At 56.7% G+C, this 17,363-nt stretch overlaps 1 protein-coding gene across 1 annotated transcript in view; it reads left to right on the plus strand.

Annotated features, from left to right (window-relative positions):
• The window catches only part of BICDL2 (BICD family like cargo adaptor 2), a 49,845-nt gene that overhangs the window by 12,299 nt on the left and 20,183 nt on the right, over positions 1–17,363 (plus strand). Inside the window, exons 2-3 of the mRNA XM_072132264.1 lie at positions 6,874–7,177; positions 7,333–7,548. Coding sequence (XP_071988365.1) covers positions 6,887–7,177; positions 7,333–7,548 — 507 coding nt within the window. The 5' untranslated portion in view covers positions 6,874–6,886. The remainder of the gene's footprint in view (positions 1–6,873; positions 7,178–7,332; positions 7,549–17,363) is intronic.

A 17,363-nucleotide genomic window follows, 5' to 3' on the forward strand; every position in this document is an offset into this window, starting at 1 on the left:
GAGCAGAGGGACAGAGAGAGAGAGAGAGAGCAGAGGGACAGAGAGAGAGGGAGAGAGCAGAGGGACAGAGAGAGAGAGAGCAGAGGGACAGAGAGAGAGAGAGCAGAGGGACAGAGAGAGAGAGAGAGCAGAGGGACAGAGAGAGAGTAGAGGGACAGAGAGAGAGAGAGCAGAGGGACAGAGAGAGAGAGAGAGAGCAGAGGCACAGAGGGAGAGAGAGAGCAGAGGGACAGAGGGAGAGAGAGAGAGCAGAGGGACAGAGGGACAGAGAGAGAGAGCAGAGGGACAGAGAGAGAGAGAGCAGAGGGACAGAGAGAGAGAGAGAGCAGAGGGACAGAGAGAGAGAGAGCAGAGGGACAGAGAGAGAGAGAGAGCAGAGGGAGAGAGAGAGCAGAGGGAGAGAGAGCGAGCAGAGGGACAGAGAGCGAGCAGAGGGACAGAGAGCGAGCAGAGGGACAGAGAGAGAGAGCAGAGGGACAGAGAGAGAGAGAGAGCAGAGGGACAGAGAGAGAGAGAGAGAGCAGAGGGACAGAGAGAGAGAGAGCAGAGGGACAGAGAGAGAGAGAGCAGAGGGACAGAGAGCGAGCAGAGGGACAGAGAGAGAGCAGAGGGACAGAGAGAGAGAGCAGAGGGACAGAGAGAGAGAGCAAAGGGACAGAGAGAGAGAGAGCAGAGGGACAGAGAGAGAGAGAGAGAGAGAGAGCAGAGGGACAGAGAGAGAGAGAGAGAGAGCAGGGGGACAGAGAGAGAGAGAGAGCAGAGGGACAGAGAGAGAGAGAGAGAGCAGAGGGACAGAGAGAGAGAGAGAGCAGAGGGACAGAGAGAGAGAGAGAGCAGAGGGACAGAGAGAGAGAGAGCAGAGGGACAGAGAGAGAGAGAGAGAGCAGAGGGACAGAGAGAGAGAGAGCAGAGGGACAGAGAGAGAGAGAGAGAGAGAGAGCAGAGGGACAGAGAGAGAGAGCAGAGGGACAGAGAGAGAGAGAGAGCAGAGGGACAGAGAGAGAGAGCAGAGGGACAGAGAGAGAGAGAGCAGAGGGACAGAGAGAGAGAGAGCAGAGGGACAGAGAGAGAGAGAGAACAGAGGGACAGAGAGAGAGAGAGAGCAGAGGGACAGAGAGAGAGAGAGCAGAGGGACAGAGAGAGAGCAGAGGGACAGAGAGAGAGCAGAGGGACAGAGAGAGAGCGCGAGCAGAGGGACAGAGAGCAAACAGAGGGACAGAGAGAGAGAGAGAGAGCAGAGGGACAGAGAGAGAGAGAGAGAGCAGAGGGACAGAGAGAGAGAGAGCAGAGGGACAGAGAGAGAGAGCAGAGGGACAGAAAGAGAAAGCAGAGGGACAGAGAGAGAGAGCAGAGGGACAGAGAGAGAGAGCAGAGGGACAGAGAGAGAGAGCAGAGGGACAGAGAGAGAGAGCAGAGGGACAGAGAGAGAGAGCAGAGGGACAGAGAGAGAGAGAGAGCAGAGGGACAGAGACAGAGAGAGAGAGAGCAGAGGGACAGAGACAGAGAGAGAGAGCGCAGAGGGACAGAGACCGAGAGAGAGAGCAGAGGGACAGAGAGAGAGAGAGCAGAGGGACAGAGAGAGAGCAGAGGGACAGAGAGAGAGAGAGAGCAGAGGGACAGAGAGAGAGAGAGAGCAGAGGGACAGAGAGAGAGAGAGAGAGCAGAGTGACAGAGAGAGAGCAGAGGGAGAGAGAGAGAGAGCAGAGGGAGAGAGGGAGAGCAGAGGGAGAGAGAGAGAGCAGAGGGAGAGAGAGAAAGAGCAGAGGGAGAGAGAGAAAGAGCAGAGGGAGAGAGAGAAAGAGCAGAGGGACAGAGAGAGAGCAGAGGGACAGAGAGAGAGAGAGCAGAGGGACAGAGAGAGAGAGAGAGCAGAGGGACAGAGAGAGAGAGCAGAGGGACAGAGAGAGAGAGAGAGCAGTGGGACAGAGAGAGAGAGAGAGCAGAGGGACAGACAGAGAGAGCAGAGGGACAGAGAGAGAGAGAGAGCAGAGGGACAGAGGGAGAGAGAGAGCAGAGGGAGAGAGAGAGCACAGGGACAGAGAGCGAGCACAGGGACAGAGAGCGAGCAGAGGGACAGAGAGAGAGAGAGAGCAGAGGGACAGAGAGAGAGAGCAGAGGGACAGAGAGAGCGAGCAGAGGGACAGAGAGAGAGAGCAGAGGGAGAGAGAGAGAGAGCAGAGGGACAGAGAGAGAGAGCAGAGGGACAGAGAGAGAGAGCAGAGGGAGAGAGAGAGAGAGCAGAGGGACAGAGAGAGAGAGCAGAGGGACAGAGAGAGAGAGAGAGCAGAGGGACAGAGAGAGAGAGAGAGAGCAGAGGGACAGAGAGAGAGAGCAGAGGGACAGAGAGAGAGAGAGCAGAGGGACAGAGAGAGAGAGCAGAGGGACAGAGAGAGAGAGAGAGAGAGAGCAGAGGGACAGAGAGAGAGCAGAGGGACAGAGAGAGAGAGAGCAGAGGGACAGAGAGAGAGAGAGAGAGAGAGAGAGAGAAAGAGCAGAGGGAGAGAGAGAGCAGAGGGAGAGAGCAGAGGGGGAGAGGGAGAGCAGAGGGGGAGAGAGAGAGCAGAGGGGGAGAGAGAGAGAGCAGAGGGAGAGAGAGCAGAGGGAGAGAGAGAACAGATGGAGAGAGAGAGCAGAGGGAGAGAGAGAGCAGAGGGAGAGAGAGAGCAGAGGGAGAGAGAGAGAGAGCAGAGGGAGAGAGAGAAAGAGCAGAGGGAGAGAGAGAGCAAAGGGAGAGAGAGAGGAGAGAGAGAGCAGAGGGGGAGAGAGAGAGCAGAGGGGGAGAGAGAGAGCAGAGGGAGAGAGCAGAGGGGGAGAGAGAGAGCAGAGGGGGAGAGAGAGCAGAGGGGGAGAGAGAGAGCAGAGGGAGAGAGAGAGCAGAGGGAGAGAGAGAGCAGAGTGAGAGAGAGAGAGCAGAGGGACAGAGAGAGAGAGCAGAGGGACAGAGAGAGAGAGAGCAGAGGGACAGAGAGAGAGAGCAGAGGGACAGAGAGAGAGAGAGAGCAGAGGGACAGAGAGAGAGAGAGAGCAGAGGGACAGAGAGAGAGAGAGAGAGCAGAGGGACAGAGAGAGAGGGAGAGAGCAGAGGGACAGAGAGAGAGAGCAGAGGGACAGAGAGAGAGAGAGCAGAGGGACAGAGAGAGAGAGAGAGCAGAGGGACAGAGAGAGAGCAGAGGGACAGAGAGAGAGAGAGCAGAGGGACAGAGAGAGAGAGAGAGCAGAGGCACAGAGGGAGAGAGAGAGCAGAGGGACAGAGGGAGAGAGAGAGCAGAGGGACAGAGGGACAGAGAGAGAGAGAGCAGAGGGACAGAGAGAGAGAGAGCAGAGGGACAGAGAGAGAGAGAGCAGAGGGACAGAGAGAGAGAGAGCAGAGGGACAGAGAGAGAGAGAGCAGAGGGAGAGAGAGAGCAGAGGGAGAGAGAGCGAGCAGAGGGACAGAGAGCGAGCAGAGGGACAGAGAGTGAGCAGAGGGACAGAGAGAGAGAGCAGAGGGACAGAGAGAGAGAGAGAGCAGAGGGACAGAGAGAGAGAGAGAGAGCAGAGGGACAGAGAGAGAGAGAGCAGAGGGACAGAGAGAGAGCAGAGGGACACAGAGAGAGAGAGAGCAGAGGGACAGAGAGAGAGCAGAGGGACAGAGAGAGAGAGAGCAGAGGGACAGAGAGAGAGAGAGCAGAGGGACAGAGAGAGAGAGCAGAGGGACAGAGAGAGAGAGAGCAGTGGGACAGAGAGAGAGAGAGCAGAGGGACAGAGAGAGAGAGAGAGCAGAGGGACAGAGAGAGAGAGAGAGCAGAGGGACAGAGAGCGAGAGAGAGAGCAGAGGGACAGAGAGAGAGAGAGAGAGCAGAGGGACAGAGAGAGAGAGCGAGCAGAGGGACAGAGAGAGAGAGAGAGCAGAGGGACAGAGAGAGAGAGAGCAGAGGGACAGAGAGAGAGCAGAGGGAGAGAGAGAGCAGAGGGAGAGAGAGCGAGCAGAGGGACAGAGAGCGAGCAGAGGGACAGAGAGTGAGCAGAGGGACAGAGAGAGAGAGCAGAGGGACAGAGAGAGAGAGAGAGCAGAGGGACAGAGAGAGAGAGAGAGAGAGCAGAGGGACAGAGAGAGAGAGAGCAGAGGGACAGAGAGAGAGCAGAGGGACAGAGAGAGAGAGAGCAGAGGGACAGAGAGAGAGCAGAGGGACAGAGAGAGAGAGAGCAGAGGGACAGAGAGAGAGAGAGCAGAGGGACAGAGAGAGAGAGCAGAGGGACAGAGAGAGAGAGAGAGCAGTGGGACAGAGAGAGAGAGAGCAGAGGGACAGAGAGAGAGAGAGAGCAGAGGGACAGAGAGAGAGAGAGAGCAGAGGGACAGAGAGGGAGAGAGAGAGCAGAGGGACAGAGAGAGAGAGAGAGAGAGCAGAGGGACAGAGAGAGAGAGCGAGCAGAGGGACAGAGAGAGAGAGAGCGAGCAGAGGGACAGAGAGAGAGCAGAGCGAGCAGAGGGACAGAGAGAGAGCGAGTAGAGGGACAGAGAGAGAGCGAGCAGAGGGACAGAGAGAGAGCGAGCAGAGGGACAGAGAGAGAGCGAGAGAGAGAGAGCAGAGGGACAGAGAGAGAGAGCAGAGGGACAGAGAGAGAGAGAGCAGAGGACAGAGCAAAGGGACAGAGAGCAGAGGACAGAGAGAGAGCGGGGCCGCACTTGTTATGGCCACATCAGGGGCCAGGATGAGCCCATATGCAGGGGCCTCATGTGGCTGCAGTCACCGGCCGGCCCCTTCTCCAGACCTGGGTCCAGCGGAGCACATCTGGGTCATCCGGTCTCCTTACGCCACAGAGTGCCCAGGAATCTATCATGGCATTTCATACTTTGTGAAGCAAACACACCTTGGGACTGCTGCAGCTACACTGATGCAGAAACATATCTTGTATAATCCCTGATCCAAGTGGTTTTGCTGAAAATACAATTATAAAATTATGATAATGAGGCTCTTACCCTAATTATGCACTCCTCCAGCCTGCATAATGCTGCCTTATCCTGCCTTCTATAAGCCTTCCCAAGAGCCTGAGACAACATCCAGCTTTCCCAGTATCCTGCAGATCATTATGCTGCAATGTCATTCAGAAACTTGGGAAAGCTGGGTGCAGGCTGACTGCCGTACATAAACACATTACTTCCACATACACAGGAGCAGACAGGAGTAATCAACCTGAGGTGGATGACTGGTGCAGCGATTACTTCTGCCTGTCACAGTGATGACATATTCTCGGCTTATGCTGTGCAGGACAAGGCTGGAGCAGGGTATAAGGAGGGTTAGCGCTGGGGCAGCCACAGGAGTACCAGAGCCTCTTTATCATCATTTTTTTGACTCAGCTCGGATTAAGCAGGATATGTTTCTGCATCAGTGTAGCTGCAGCATTCACAAGGTGTGTTTGCTTCATAATGCATGAAACGAAATGGTAGATTTCCTTTAATTAAGATTTGGGAGGGGATTACTGAGGAGAACATCTGCTGGCTCACCATGAGAATGTCCCGATATTGTAGAGTGGTCATACAGGCACGTGGAGGCCACACACAATACTGAACCTCATCAGGAGCATGCTGAGTTGTTGTAGGGAGGTCATACAGGCACGTGGAGGCCACACAATACTGACCTCATCAGGACAATGCTCTGGCAATGTAGGGAGGTCATACAGACATGTGTAGGTCACAAGCTACAAAACCTCATCAGGACCAAGCCAAAGCATTTTAGGGAGGCCATACAGGAATGTGGAGGCAACACATAGTCCCGAGCCTCATCAGGAATGCCCTGGCATTTTAGGGAGGTCATACAGGTAAGCGAAGGTCACACACTACTGACCTCATCAGTAGAATGCCCAGGTGATGTAGGGAGGTCATACAGGCACATGGAGGCCAGAAACTTAATGAACCTCATCAGGACCATGACAAGTCATTTTAAGGAGGTCATAAAGAAATGTGGAGGTCATACAGGCACACGGAGGCCACACACACTACTGAGCTTCATATCAGGACAATGCTCAGGTATTGTAGGGAGGTCATAAAGGCACGTGGAGGCCACACACATGCCATGCCAAAGCATTTTAGGGAAGCCATACAGTTATGTGGAGGCAACACGCGGTCCTGAGGCTCATCAGGAGCATGCCGAGGCATTTTAGGGAGGTCATACAGGCACATGGAGGTCACACACTACTGAGCCTCATTAGGAGCATGCCCAGGTGTTGTAGGGAGGTCATACAGGCACGTGGAGGTCATACACAATACTGAGCCTCATCAGGAGAATGCCGAGGCATTTTAGGGAGGGCATACAGGCACAAGGAGGTCACACACAATACTGAGCCTCATCAGGAGCATGCCGAGGTGTTGTAGGGAGGTCATACAGGCACATGGAGGCCACACACAATACTGAGCCTCATTAGGAGCATGCCCAGGTGTTGTAGGAGGTCATACAGGCACATGGAGACCACACACAATACTGAGCCTCATCAGGAGCATGCCGAGGTGTTGTAGGGAGGTCATACAGGTAAGTGGAGGCCTCACACAATATTGAGCCTCATTTCTTAATCTTGAGGCATTTCCAGTGATTTTTCCATTCTAAAATGTTATTTTGAGGATGATTCTTCCTCCAGACCTCCAGGGGGTGTGCATTGTGATTGTCATTGATCCTTTTTATGTTTTATTAGTCTCATCGTCTTCTACTATATAATGAATAAAGAATTGACAAGATTGTAAAGTTTCATTCACTGAGATCCGGGATTTGGGATTTTACTGTTCCATTTACTTTTCGAGCAGTGAATCTGGGGGGCTCTTGGTTGGTGGGATGGGGGGGGAGGGTTTGTCAGGAGACGGTGGCCACTCTTTAACCTCACTCCATTCTTTTTGCCCTCCAGCTTCACCCATCTAATGACCTCTGGGGACGCGGAGACTCGGGAGGGCGCCCCCCATAGCTGGGATGGTGGCATGGCTTCTCCCACCATGGAGGAACATTTCTACCCCTTCTTGATTGAGAGACGACCGTCCTACCTGGAGGAGGATGAGGAGGGGCACAGGGAGGAGGACCTCAGCCTGGCCCTGGAGAGGAAGGACAAGGACCTTCTCTTGGCTGCGGAGCTGGGGAAGGCCCTCCTGGAGAGGAACGACTACCTGGAGAAAGCTCGTGAGGCCCTGGAGGAGGAGCTGCGGGAGACACGAGAGGTGAGAGGCCGCACACACCCCATGGGCACCAGCTTCCGGGCTCTTCCAGGAAAGTAGCTGTATTAAGAACAAATTTATTAAGCTAAAATTACAAATGTGAGGCGTGTCTGAGAAGGAAGAAGGACAGCGCTGAGCGCCTCTGCTTTGTTTTGCAGTGTCTGGAGCAGGAAAAGCACGCGTTACGTCTGAAGATGGAGGCAAAGGAGGGAGAATGGAAAGAGCAAATCACCGACCTGGAGAGCGACCTGGACCAGGCCCGGCTCCACATACGACAGCTGAGCGCCGAGCACAAGGAGTGCGGCCGGGAGAGCACCACCGCCGTGCACCAGCTGTCTGAACAGAACCAGCGCCTCATGGAACAGCTGGCACAGGTAACACACATGAGATACACGGCTCTGCAGAGTGTATCACACATGATGGGATTAGATACACAACTCAGCAGAAAGTATCACTCAGGATAGGATTAGATAAACAGTTCCCTCCTGTTCAGTCTCCTCCCTCCTGTGCATTCTCCTCCCTCCTGTGCATTCTCCTCCCTCCTGTGCAGTCTTCTCCCTCTTGTGCAGTCTCCTCTCTCCTGTGCAGTGTCCTCTCTCCTGTGCAGTCTCAACCCTCCTGTGCAGTCCTCACTCCTGTGCAAACTCCTCTTTCCTGTGAAGTGTCCTCCCTTCTGTGCAGTGTCCTCCCTTCTGTGCAGTGTCCTCCTTTCTGTGCAGTGTCCTCCCTTCTGTGCAGTGTCCTCCCTTCTGTGCAGTGTCCTCCCTTCTGTGCAGTCTCCTCCCTCCTGTGCAGTCTCCTCCCTCCTGTGCAGTCTCCTCCCTCCTGTGCACCCTCCTCCCTCCTGTGCAGTCTCCTCTCTCCTGTGCAGTCTCCTCTCTCCTGTGCAGTCTCCTCTCTCCTGTGCAATCTCCTCTCTCCTGTGCAGTATCCTTCCCCCCAGTGCAGTCTCCTTCCTCCTGTGCAGTCTCCTTCCTCCTGTGCAGTCTCCTCCCTCCTGTGCAGTCTCCTCCCTACTGTGCAGTCTCCTCCCTCCTGTGCAGTCTCCTCCCTCCTGTGCAGTCTCCTCCCTCCTGTGCACCCTCCTCCCTCCTGTGCAGTCTCCTCCCTCCTGTGCAGTCTCCTTCCTCCTGTGCAGTCTCCTTCCTCCTGTGCAGTCTCCTCCCTCCTGTGCAGTCTCCTTCCTCCTGTGCAGTCTCCTTCCTCCTGTGCAGTCTCCTCCCTCCTGTGCAGTCTCCTCCCTACTGTGCAGTCTCCTCCCTCCTGTGCAGTCTCCTCCCTCCTGTGCAGTCTCCTCCCTCCTGTGCAGTCTCCTCCCTCCTGTGCAGTCTCCTCCCTCCTGTGCAGTCTCCTCTCTCCTGTGCAGTCTACTCTCTCCTGTGCAGTCTCCTCCCCCCTGTGCAACCTCCTCCCCCCTGTGCAACCTCCTCCCCCCTGTGCAGTCTCCTCTCTCCTGTGCAGTCTACTCTCTCCTGTGCAGTCTCCTTTCTCCTGTGCAGTCTCCTCCCCCCTGTGCAGTCTCCTCCCCCCTGTGCAGTCCCCTCCCCCTGTGCAGTTTCCTCCCCCCTGTGCAGGCGCCTCCCCCCTGTGCAGTCTCCTCCCCCCTGTGCAGTCTCCTCCCCCCTGTGCAGTCTCCTCCCCCCTGTGCAGTCTCCTCCCCCTGTGAAGTCTCCTCCCCCCTGTGCAGTCACCTCCCCCCTGTGCAGTCTCCTCTCTCCTGTGCAGTCTCCTCTCTCCTGTGCAGTCTCCTCTCTCCTGTGCAGTCTCCTCCCCCCTGTGTAGTCTCCTCTCTCCTGTTCAGTCCCCTCTCTCCTGTGCAGTCTCCTTTCTCCTGTGCAGTCTCCTCCCCCCTGTGCAGTCTCCTCCCCCCTGTGAAGTCTCCTCCCCCCTGTGCAGTCTCCTCCCCCCTGTGCAGTCTCCTCCCCCCTGTGCAGTCTTCTCCCCCCTGTGCAGTCTCCTCTCTCCTGTGCAGTCTCCTCTCTCCTGTGCAGTTTCCTCTCTTCTGTGCAGTCTCCTCTCTCCTGTGCAGCCTCCTCCCCCCTGTGCAGTCTCCTCTCTCCTGTGCAGTCTCCTCTCTCCTGTGCAGTCTCCTTTCTCCTGTGCAGTCTCCTCCCCCCTGTGTAGTCTCCTCTCTCCTGTGCAGTCTCCTTTCTCCTGTGCAGTCTCCTCCCCCCTGTGCAGTCTCCTCCCCCCTGAGCAGTCTCCTCCCCCCTGTGCAGTCTCCTCCCCCCTGTGCAGTCTCCTCCCCCCTGTGCAGTCTCCTCCCCCCTGTGCAGTCTCCTCTCTCCTGTGCAGTCTCCTCTCTCCTGTGCAGTTTCCTCTCTTCTGTGCAGTCTCCTCTCTCCTGTGCAGCCTCCTCCCCCCTGTGCAGTCTCCTCTCTCCTGTGCAGTCTCCTCTCTCCTGTGCAGTCTCCTTTCTCCTGTGCAGCCTCCTCCCCCCTGTGCAACCTCCTCCCCCCTGTGCAGTCTCCTCTCTTCTGTGCAGTCTCCTCTCTCCTGTTCAGTCCCCTCTCTCATGTTCAGTCCCCTCTCTCCTGTGCAGTCTCCTCCCCCCTGTGCAGTCTCCTCCCCCCTGTGCAGTCTCCTCCACCCTGTGCAGTCTCCTCCCCCCTGTGCAGTCGCCTCCCCCCTGTGCAGTCGCCTCCCCCCTGTGCAGTCTCCTCTCTCCTGTGCAGTCTCCTCTCTCCTGTTCAGTCTCCTCCCCCCTGTGCAGTCTCCTCCCCCCTGTGCAGTCTCCTCCCCCTGTGCAGTCTCCTCCACCCTGTGCAGTCTTCTCCCCCTTGTGCAGTCTCCTCTCTCCTGTGCAGTTTCCTCTCTCCTGTGCAGTTTCCTCTCTCCTGTGCAGTCTTCTCCCCCCTGTGCAGTCTCCTCTCTCCTGTGCAGTTTCCTCTCTTCTGTGCAGTCTCCTGTCTCCTGTGCAGTCTCCTCTCTCCTGTGCAGCCTCCTCCCCCCTGTGCAGTCTCCTCCCCCCTGTGCAGTCTCCTCCCCCCTGTGCAGTCTCCTCCCCCCTGTGCATTCTCTTCTCTCCTGTGCAGTCTCCTCCCCCCTGTGCAGTCTCCTCCCCCCTGTGCAGTCTCCTCCACCCTGTGCAGTCTCCTCCCCCCTGTGCAGTCGCCTCCCCCCTGTGCAGTCGCCTCCCCCCTGTGCAGTCTCCTCTCTCCTGTGCAGTCTCCTCTCTCCTGTTCAGTCTCCTCCCCCCTGTGCAGTCTCCTCCCCCCTGTGCAGTCTCCTCCCCCTGTGCAGTCTCCTCCACCCTGTGCAGTCTTCTCCCCCTTGTGCAGTCTCCTCTCTCCTGTGCAGTTTCCTCTCTCCTGTGCAGTTTCCTCTCTCCTGTGCAGTCTTCTCCCCCCTGTGCAGTCTCCTCTCTCCTGTGCAGTTTCCTCTCTTCTGTGCAGTCTCCTGTCTCCTGTGCAGTCTCCTCTCTCCTGTGCAGCCTCCTCCCCCCTGTGCAGTCTCCTCCCCCCTGTGCAGTCTCCTCCCCCCTGTGCAGTCTCCTCCCCCCTGTGCATTCTCTTCTCTCCTGTGCAGTCTCCTCTCTCCTGTGCAGTCTCCTCGCTCCTGTGCATTCTCCTCCCTCCTGTGCATTCTCCTCCCTCCTGTGCAGTCTTCTCCCTCTTGTGCAGTCTCCTCTCTCCTGTGCAGTGTCCTCTCTCCTGTGCAGTCTCAACCCTCCTGTGCAGTCCTCACTCCTGTGCAAACTCCTCTTTCCTGTGAAGTGTCCTCCCTTCTGTGCAGTGTCCTCCCTTCTGTGCAGTGTCCTCCTTTCTGTGCATTGTCCTTCCTTCTGTGCAGTGTCCTCCCTTCTGTGCAGTGTCCTCCCTTCTGTGCAGTCTCCTCCCTCCTGTGCAGTCTCCTCCCTGCTGTGCAGTCTCCTCCCTCCTGTGCACCCTCCTCCCTCCTGTGCATTCTCCTCCCTCCTGTGCAGTCTCCTCCCTCCTGGACAGTCTCCTCTCTCCTGTGCAGTCTCCTCTCTCCTGTGCAGTCTCCTTCCCCCCTGTGCAGTCTCCTTCCTCCTGTGCAGTCTCCTTCCTCCTGTGCAGTCTCCTCCCTCCTGTGCAGTCTCCTCCCTACTGTGCAGTCTCCTCCCTCCTGTGCAGTCTCCTCCCTCCTGTGCACCCTCCTCCCTCCTGTGCAGTCTCCTCCCTCCTGTGCAGTCTCCTCCTCCTGTGCAGTCTCCTTCCTCCTGTGCAGTCTCCTTCCTCCTGTGCAGTCTCCTTCCTCCTGTGCAGTCTCCTTCCTCCTGTGCAGTCTCCTCCCTCCTGTGCAGTCTCCTCCCTACTGTGCAGTCTCCTCCCTCCTGTGCAGTCTCCTCCCTCCTGTGCAGTCTCCTCCCTCCTGTGCAGTCTCCTCCCTCCTGTGCAGTCTCCTTCCCCCCTGTGCAGTCTCCTCCCTCCTGTGCAGTCTCCTCCCTCCTGTGCAGTCTCCTTCCCCCCTGTGCAGTCTCCTTCCTCCTGTGCAGTCTCCTTCCTCCTGTGCAGTCTCCTCCCTCCTGTGCAGTCTCCTCCCTACTGTGCAGTCTCCTCCCTCCTGTGCAGTCTCCTCCCTCCTGTGCACCCTCCTCCCTCCTGTGCAGTCTCCTCCCTCCTGTGCAGTCTCCTCCCTCCTGTGCAGTCTCCTCCCTCCTGTGCAGTCTCCTTCCTCCTGTGCAGTCTCCTTCCTCCTGTGCAGTCTCCTCCCTCCTGTGCAGTCTCTTCCCTCCTGTGCAGTCTCCTCTCTCCTGTGCAGTTTCCTCTCTCCTGTGCAGTTTCCTCTCTCCTGTGCAGTCCCCCCCCCCCTGTGCAGTCTCCTCTCTCCTGTGCAGTTTCCTCTCTTCTGTGCAGTCTCCTGTCTCCTGTGCAGTCTCCTCTCTCCTGTGCAGCCTCCTCCCTCCTGTGCAGTCTCATCCCCCCTGTGCAGTCTCCTCCCCCCTGTGCATTCTCTTCTCTCCTGTGCATTCTCCTGTCTCCTGTGCAGTCTCCTCCCTCCTGTGCAGTCTCCTCCCTACTGTGCAGTCTCCTCCCTCCTGTGCAGTCTCCTCCCTCCTGTGCAGTCTCCTCCCTCCTGTGCAGTCTCCTCCCTACTGTGCAGTCTCCTCCCTCCTGTGCAGTCTCCTCCCTCCTGTGCACCCTCCTCCCTCCTGTGCAGTCTCCTCCCTCCTGTGCAGTCTCCTCCCTCCTGTGCAGTCTCCTTCCCCCCTGTGCAGTCTCCTTCCTCCTGTGCAGTCTCCTCCCTCCTGTGCAGTCTCCTCCCTACTGTGCAGTCTCCTCCCTCCTGTGCACCCTCCTCCCTCCTGTGCAGTCTCCTCCCTCCTGTGCAGTCTCCTCCCTCCTGTGCAGTCTCCTCCCTCCTGTGCAGTCTCCTTCCTCCTGTGCAGTCTCCTTCCTCCTGTGCAGTCTCCTCCCTCCTGTGCAGTCTCCTCCCTCCTGTGCAGTCTCCTCTCTCCTGTGCAGTTTCCTCTCTCCTGTGCAGTTTCCTCTCTCCTGTGCAGTCTCCCCCCCCCCTGTGCAGTCTTTTCTCTCCTGTGCAGTTTCCTCTCTTCTGTGCAGTCTCCTGTCTCCTGTGCAGTCTCCTCTCTCCTGTGCAGCCTCCTCCCCCCTGTGCAGTCTCATCCCCCCTGTGCAGTCTCCTCCCCCCTGTGCATTCTCTTCTCTCCTGTGCATTCTCTTGTCTCCTGTGCAGTCTCCTCCCTCCTGTGCAGTCTCCTCCCTACTGTGCAGTCTCCTCCCTCCTGTGCAGTCTCCTCCCTCCTGTGCAGTCTCCTCCCTCCTGTGCACCCTCCTCCCTCCTGTGCAGTCTCCTCCCTCCTGTGCAGTCTCCTTCCTCCTGTGCAGTCTCCTTCCTCCTGTGCAGTCTCCTCCCTCCTGTGCAGTCTCCTTCCTCCTGTGCAGTCTCCTTCCTCCTGTGCAGTCTCCTCCCTCCTCTTCTCTCTCCTGTTCAGTCCCCTCTCTCATGTTCAGTCCCCTCTCTCCTGTGCAGTCTCCTCCCCCCTGTGCAGTCTCCTCCCCCCTGTGCAGTCTCCTCCCCCCTGTGCAGTCTCCTCTCTCCTGTGCAGTTTCCTCTCTTCTGTGCAGTCTCCTGTCTCCTGTGCAGTCTCCTCCCTCCTGTGCAGTCTCCTCTCTCCTGTGCAGTCTCCTCTCTCCTGTGCAGTCTCCTCTCTCCTGTGCAGTCTCCTTCCCCCCTGTGCAGTCTCCTTCCTCCTGTGCAGTCTCCTTCCTCCTGTGCAGTCTCCTCCCTCCTGTGCAGTCTCCTCCCTACTGTGCAGTCTCCTCCCTCCTGTGCAGTCTCCTCCCTCCTGTGCACCCTCCTCCCTCCTGTGCAGTCTCCTCCCTCCTGTGCAGTCTCCTCCCTCCTGTGCAGTCTCCTCTCTCCTGTGCAGTCTACTCTCTCCTGTGCAGTCTCCTCCCTCCTGTGCAGTCTCCTCTCTCCTGTGCAGTCTCCTCTCTGCTGTGCAGTCTCCTCTCTCCTGTGCAGTCTACTCTCTCCTGTGCAGTCTCCTTTCTCCTGTGCAGTCTCCTCCCCCCTGTGCAGTCTCCTCCCCCCTGTGCAGTCTCCTCCCCCCTGTGCAGTCCCCTCCCCCTGTGCAGTCGCCTCCCCCCTGTGCAGTCTCCTCCCCCCTGTGCAGTCTCCTCCCCCTGTGCAGTCTCCTCCCCCCTGTGCAGTCTCCTCCCCCCTGTGCAGTCTTTTCCCCCTGTGAAGTCTCCTCCCCCCTGTGCAGTCACCTCCCCCCTGTGCAGTCTCCTCTCTCCTGTGCAGTCTCCTCTCTCCTGTGCAGTCTCCTCCCCCCTGTGTAGTCTCCTCTCTCCTGTTCAGTCCCCTCTCTCCTGTGCAGTCTCCTTTCTCCTGTGCAGTCTCCTCCCCCCTGTGCAGTCTCCTCCCCCCTGTGCAGTCTCCTCCCCCCTGCGCAGTCTCCTCCCCCCTGTGCAGTCTTCTCCCCCCTGTGCAGTCTCCTCTCTCCTGTGCAGTCTCCTCTCTCCTGTGCAGTTTCCTCTCTTCTGTGCAGTCTCCTCTCTCCTGTGCAGCCTCCTCCCCCCTGTGCAGTCTCCTCTCTCCTGTGCAGTCTCCTCTCTCCTGTGCAGTCTCCTTTCTCCTGTGCAGCCTCCTCCCCCCTGTGCAACCTCCTCCCCCCTGTGCAGTCTTCTCTCTCCTGTGCAGTCTCCTCTCTCCTGTTCAGTCCCCTCTCTCATGTTCAGTCCCCTCTCTCCTGTGCAGTCTCCTCCCCCCTGTGCAGTCTCCTCCCCCCTGTGCAGTCTCCTCCACCCTGTGCAGTCTCCTCCCCCCTGTGCAGTCGCCTCCCCCCTGTGCAGTCGCCTCCCCCCTGTGCAGTCTCCTCTCTCCTGTGCAGTCTCCTCTCTCCTGTGCAGTTTCCTCTCTCCTGTGCAGTTTCCTCTCTCCTGTGCAGTCTTCTCCCCCCTGTGCAGTCTCCTCTCTCCTGTGCAGTTTCCTCTCTTCTGTGCAGTCTCCTGTCTCCTGTGCAGTCTCCTCTCTCCTGTGCAGCCTCCTCCCCCCTGTGCAGTCTCCTCCCCCCTGTGCAGTCTCCTCCCCCCTGTGCATTCTCTTCTCTCCTGTGCATTCTCCTGTCTCCTGTGCAGTCTCCTCTCTCCTGTGCAGTCTCCTCTCTCCTGTGCAGTCTCCTCTCTCCTGTGCAGTCTCCTCCCTCCTGTGCAGTCTCCTCCCTCCTGTGCAGTCTCCTCCCTCCTGTGCAGTCTCCTCTCTCCTGTGCAGTCTCCTCTCTCCTGTGCAGTCTCCTCCCTCCTGTGCAGTCTCCACCCTCCTGTGCAGTCTCCTCCCTCCTGTGCAGTCTCCTCCCTCCTGTGCACCCTCCTCCCTCCTGTGCACCCTCCTCTCTCCTGTGCAGTCTCCTCTCTCCTGTGCAGTCTCCTCCCCCCTGTGCAGTCTCCTCCCCCCTGTGCAGTCTCCTCCCTCCTGTGCACCCTCCTCCCTCCTGTGCAGTCTCCTCTCTCCTGTGCAGTCTCCTCTCTCCTATGCAGTCTCCTCCCCCCTGTGCAGTCTCCCCCCCCCTGTCCAGTTTCCTCTCTCCTGTGCAGCCTCCTCCCCCCTGTGCAGCCTCCTCCCCCCTGTGCAGTCTCCTCCCCCCTGTGCAGCCTCCTCCCCCCTGTGCAGTCTCCTCCCTTCTGTGCAGTCTCCTCCCCCCTGTGCAGTCTCCTCCCCCCTGTGCAGTCTCCTCCCCCCTGTGCAGCCTCCTCCCCCCTGTGCAGCCTCCTCCCCCCTGTGCAGTCTCCTCCCCCCTGTGCAGCCTCCTCCCCCCTGTGCAGTCTCCTCCCTCCTGTGCAGTCTCCTCCCCCCTGTGCAGTCTCCTCCCCCCTGTGCAGTCTCCTCCCCCCTGTGCAGTCTCCTCCCCCCTGTGCAGTCTCCTCCCCCCTGTGCAGTCTCCTCTCTCCTCTGCAGTCTCCTCTCTCCTGTGCAGTCTCCTCTCTCCTGTGCAGTCTCCTCCCTCCTGGGTAGTCTCCTTCCTCCTGGGTAGAACTAGTACATGTGGAATACATTGTTGCTCTGTGGTCTGTGTACAGAAGATGAGGATGAGATTTTCTCATGTAATACTATAATCTGGGTGACAGCTGCCGCCTCTAATCCACAAGACCCCCCCCCCCCCCTCCCGCTGCTGTTCTCTGCTGTCAGCTATGTTTATCCATAGAAACTCCACCATCACATAGGACGCAGCACAGGATTAGATACACAGCTCAGCAGTCAGTATCACACAGGATGGGATTAGATACACAGCTCAGCAGTCAGTATCACACAGGATAGGATTAGATACACAGCTCAGCAGTCAGTATCACACAGGATGGGATTAGATACACAGCTCAGCAGTCAGTATCACACAGGATAGGATTAGATACACAGCTCAGCAGTCAGTATCACACAGGATAGGATTAGATACACAGCTCAGCAGACAGTATCACACACGATAGGATTAGATACACAATTTAGCAGACAGTATCACACAGGATAGAATTAGATACACAGCTCAGCACACAGTATCACACAGGAGAGGATTAGATACACAGCTCAGCAGTCAGTATCACACATGATGGGATTAGATACACAGCTCAGCAGTATCACACATGATAGGATTAGATACACAGCTCAGCAGGCTGTATCACACAGGATAGGATTAGATACACAGCTCAGCAGACAGTATCACACATGATGGGATTAGATACACAGCTCAGCAGGCAGTATCACACATGATGGGATTAGATACACAGCTCAGCAGACAGCATCACGCAGGATGGGATTAGATACACAGCTCAGCAGACAGTATCACACAGGATAGGATTAAATACACAGCTCAGCAGTCAGTATCACACATGATGGGATTAGATACACTGCTCAGCAGTCAGTATCACACAGGATAGGATTAGATACACAGCTCAGCAGACAGTATCACACACGATAGGATTAGATACACAATTTAGCAGACAGTATCACACATGATAGAATTAGATACACAGCTCAGCACACAGTATCACACAGGAGAGGATTAGATACACATCTCAGCAGTATCACACATGATAGGATTAGATACACAGCTCAGCAGGCTGTATCACACAGGATAGGATTAGATACACAGCTCAGCAGTCAGTATCACACAGGATAGAATTAGATACACAGCTCAGCACACAGTATCACACAGGAGAGGATTAGATACACATCTCAGCAGTATCACACATGATAGGATTAGATACACAGCTCAGCAGGCTGTATCACACAGGATAGGATTAGATACACAGCTCAGCAGACAGTATCACACAGGATGGGATAAGATACACGGCTCAGCAGACAGTATCACACAGGATAGGATTAGATACACAGCTCAGCAGACAGTATCACACAGGATAGGATTAGATACACAGCTCAGCAGTCAGTATCACACAGGATAGGATTAAATACACAGCTCAGCAGACAGTATCACACAGGATAGGATTAGATACACAGCTCAGCAGACAGTATCACACAGGATAGGATTAGATACACAGCTCAGCAGACAGTATCACACAGGATAGGATTAGATACACAGCTCCGCAGTCAGTATCACACAGGAGAGGATTAGATACACAGCTCAGCAGTCAGTATCACACATGATGGGATTAGATACACTGCTCAGCAGACAGTATCACACAGGATAGGATTAGATACACAGCTCTGCAGACAGTATCACACAGGAGAGGATTAGATACACTGCTCAGCA

Source organism: Engystomops pustulosus, unplaced genomic scaffold (assembly GCF_040894005.1).
Source record: "Engystomops pustulosus unplaced genomic scaffold, aEngPut4.maternal MAT_SCAFFOLD_313, whole genome shotgun sequence".
NCBI lineage: Eukaryota > Metazoa > Chordata > Amphibia > Anura > Leptodactylidae > Engystomops > Engystomops pustulosus.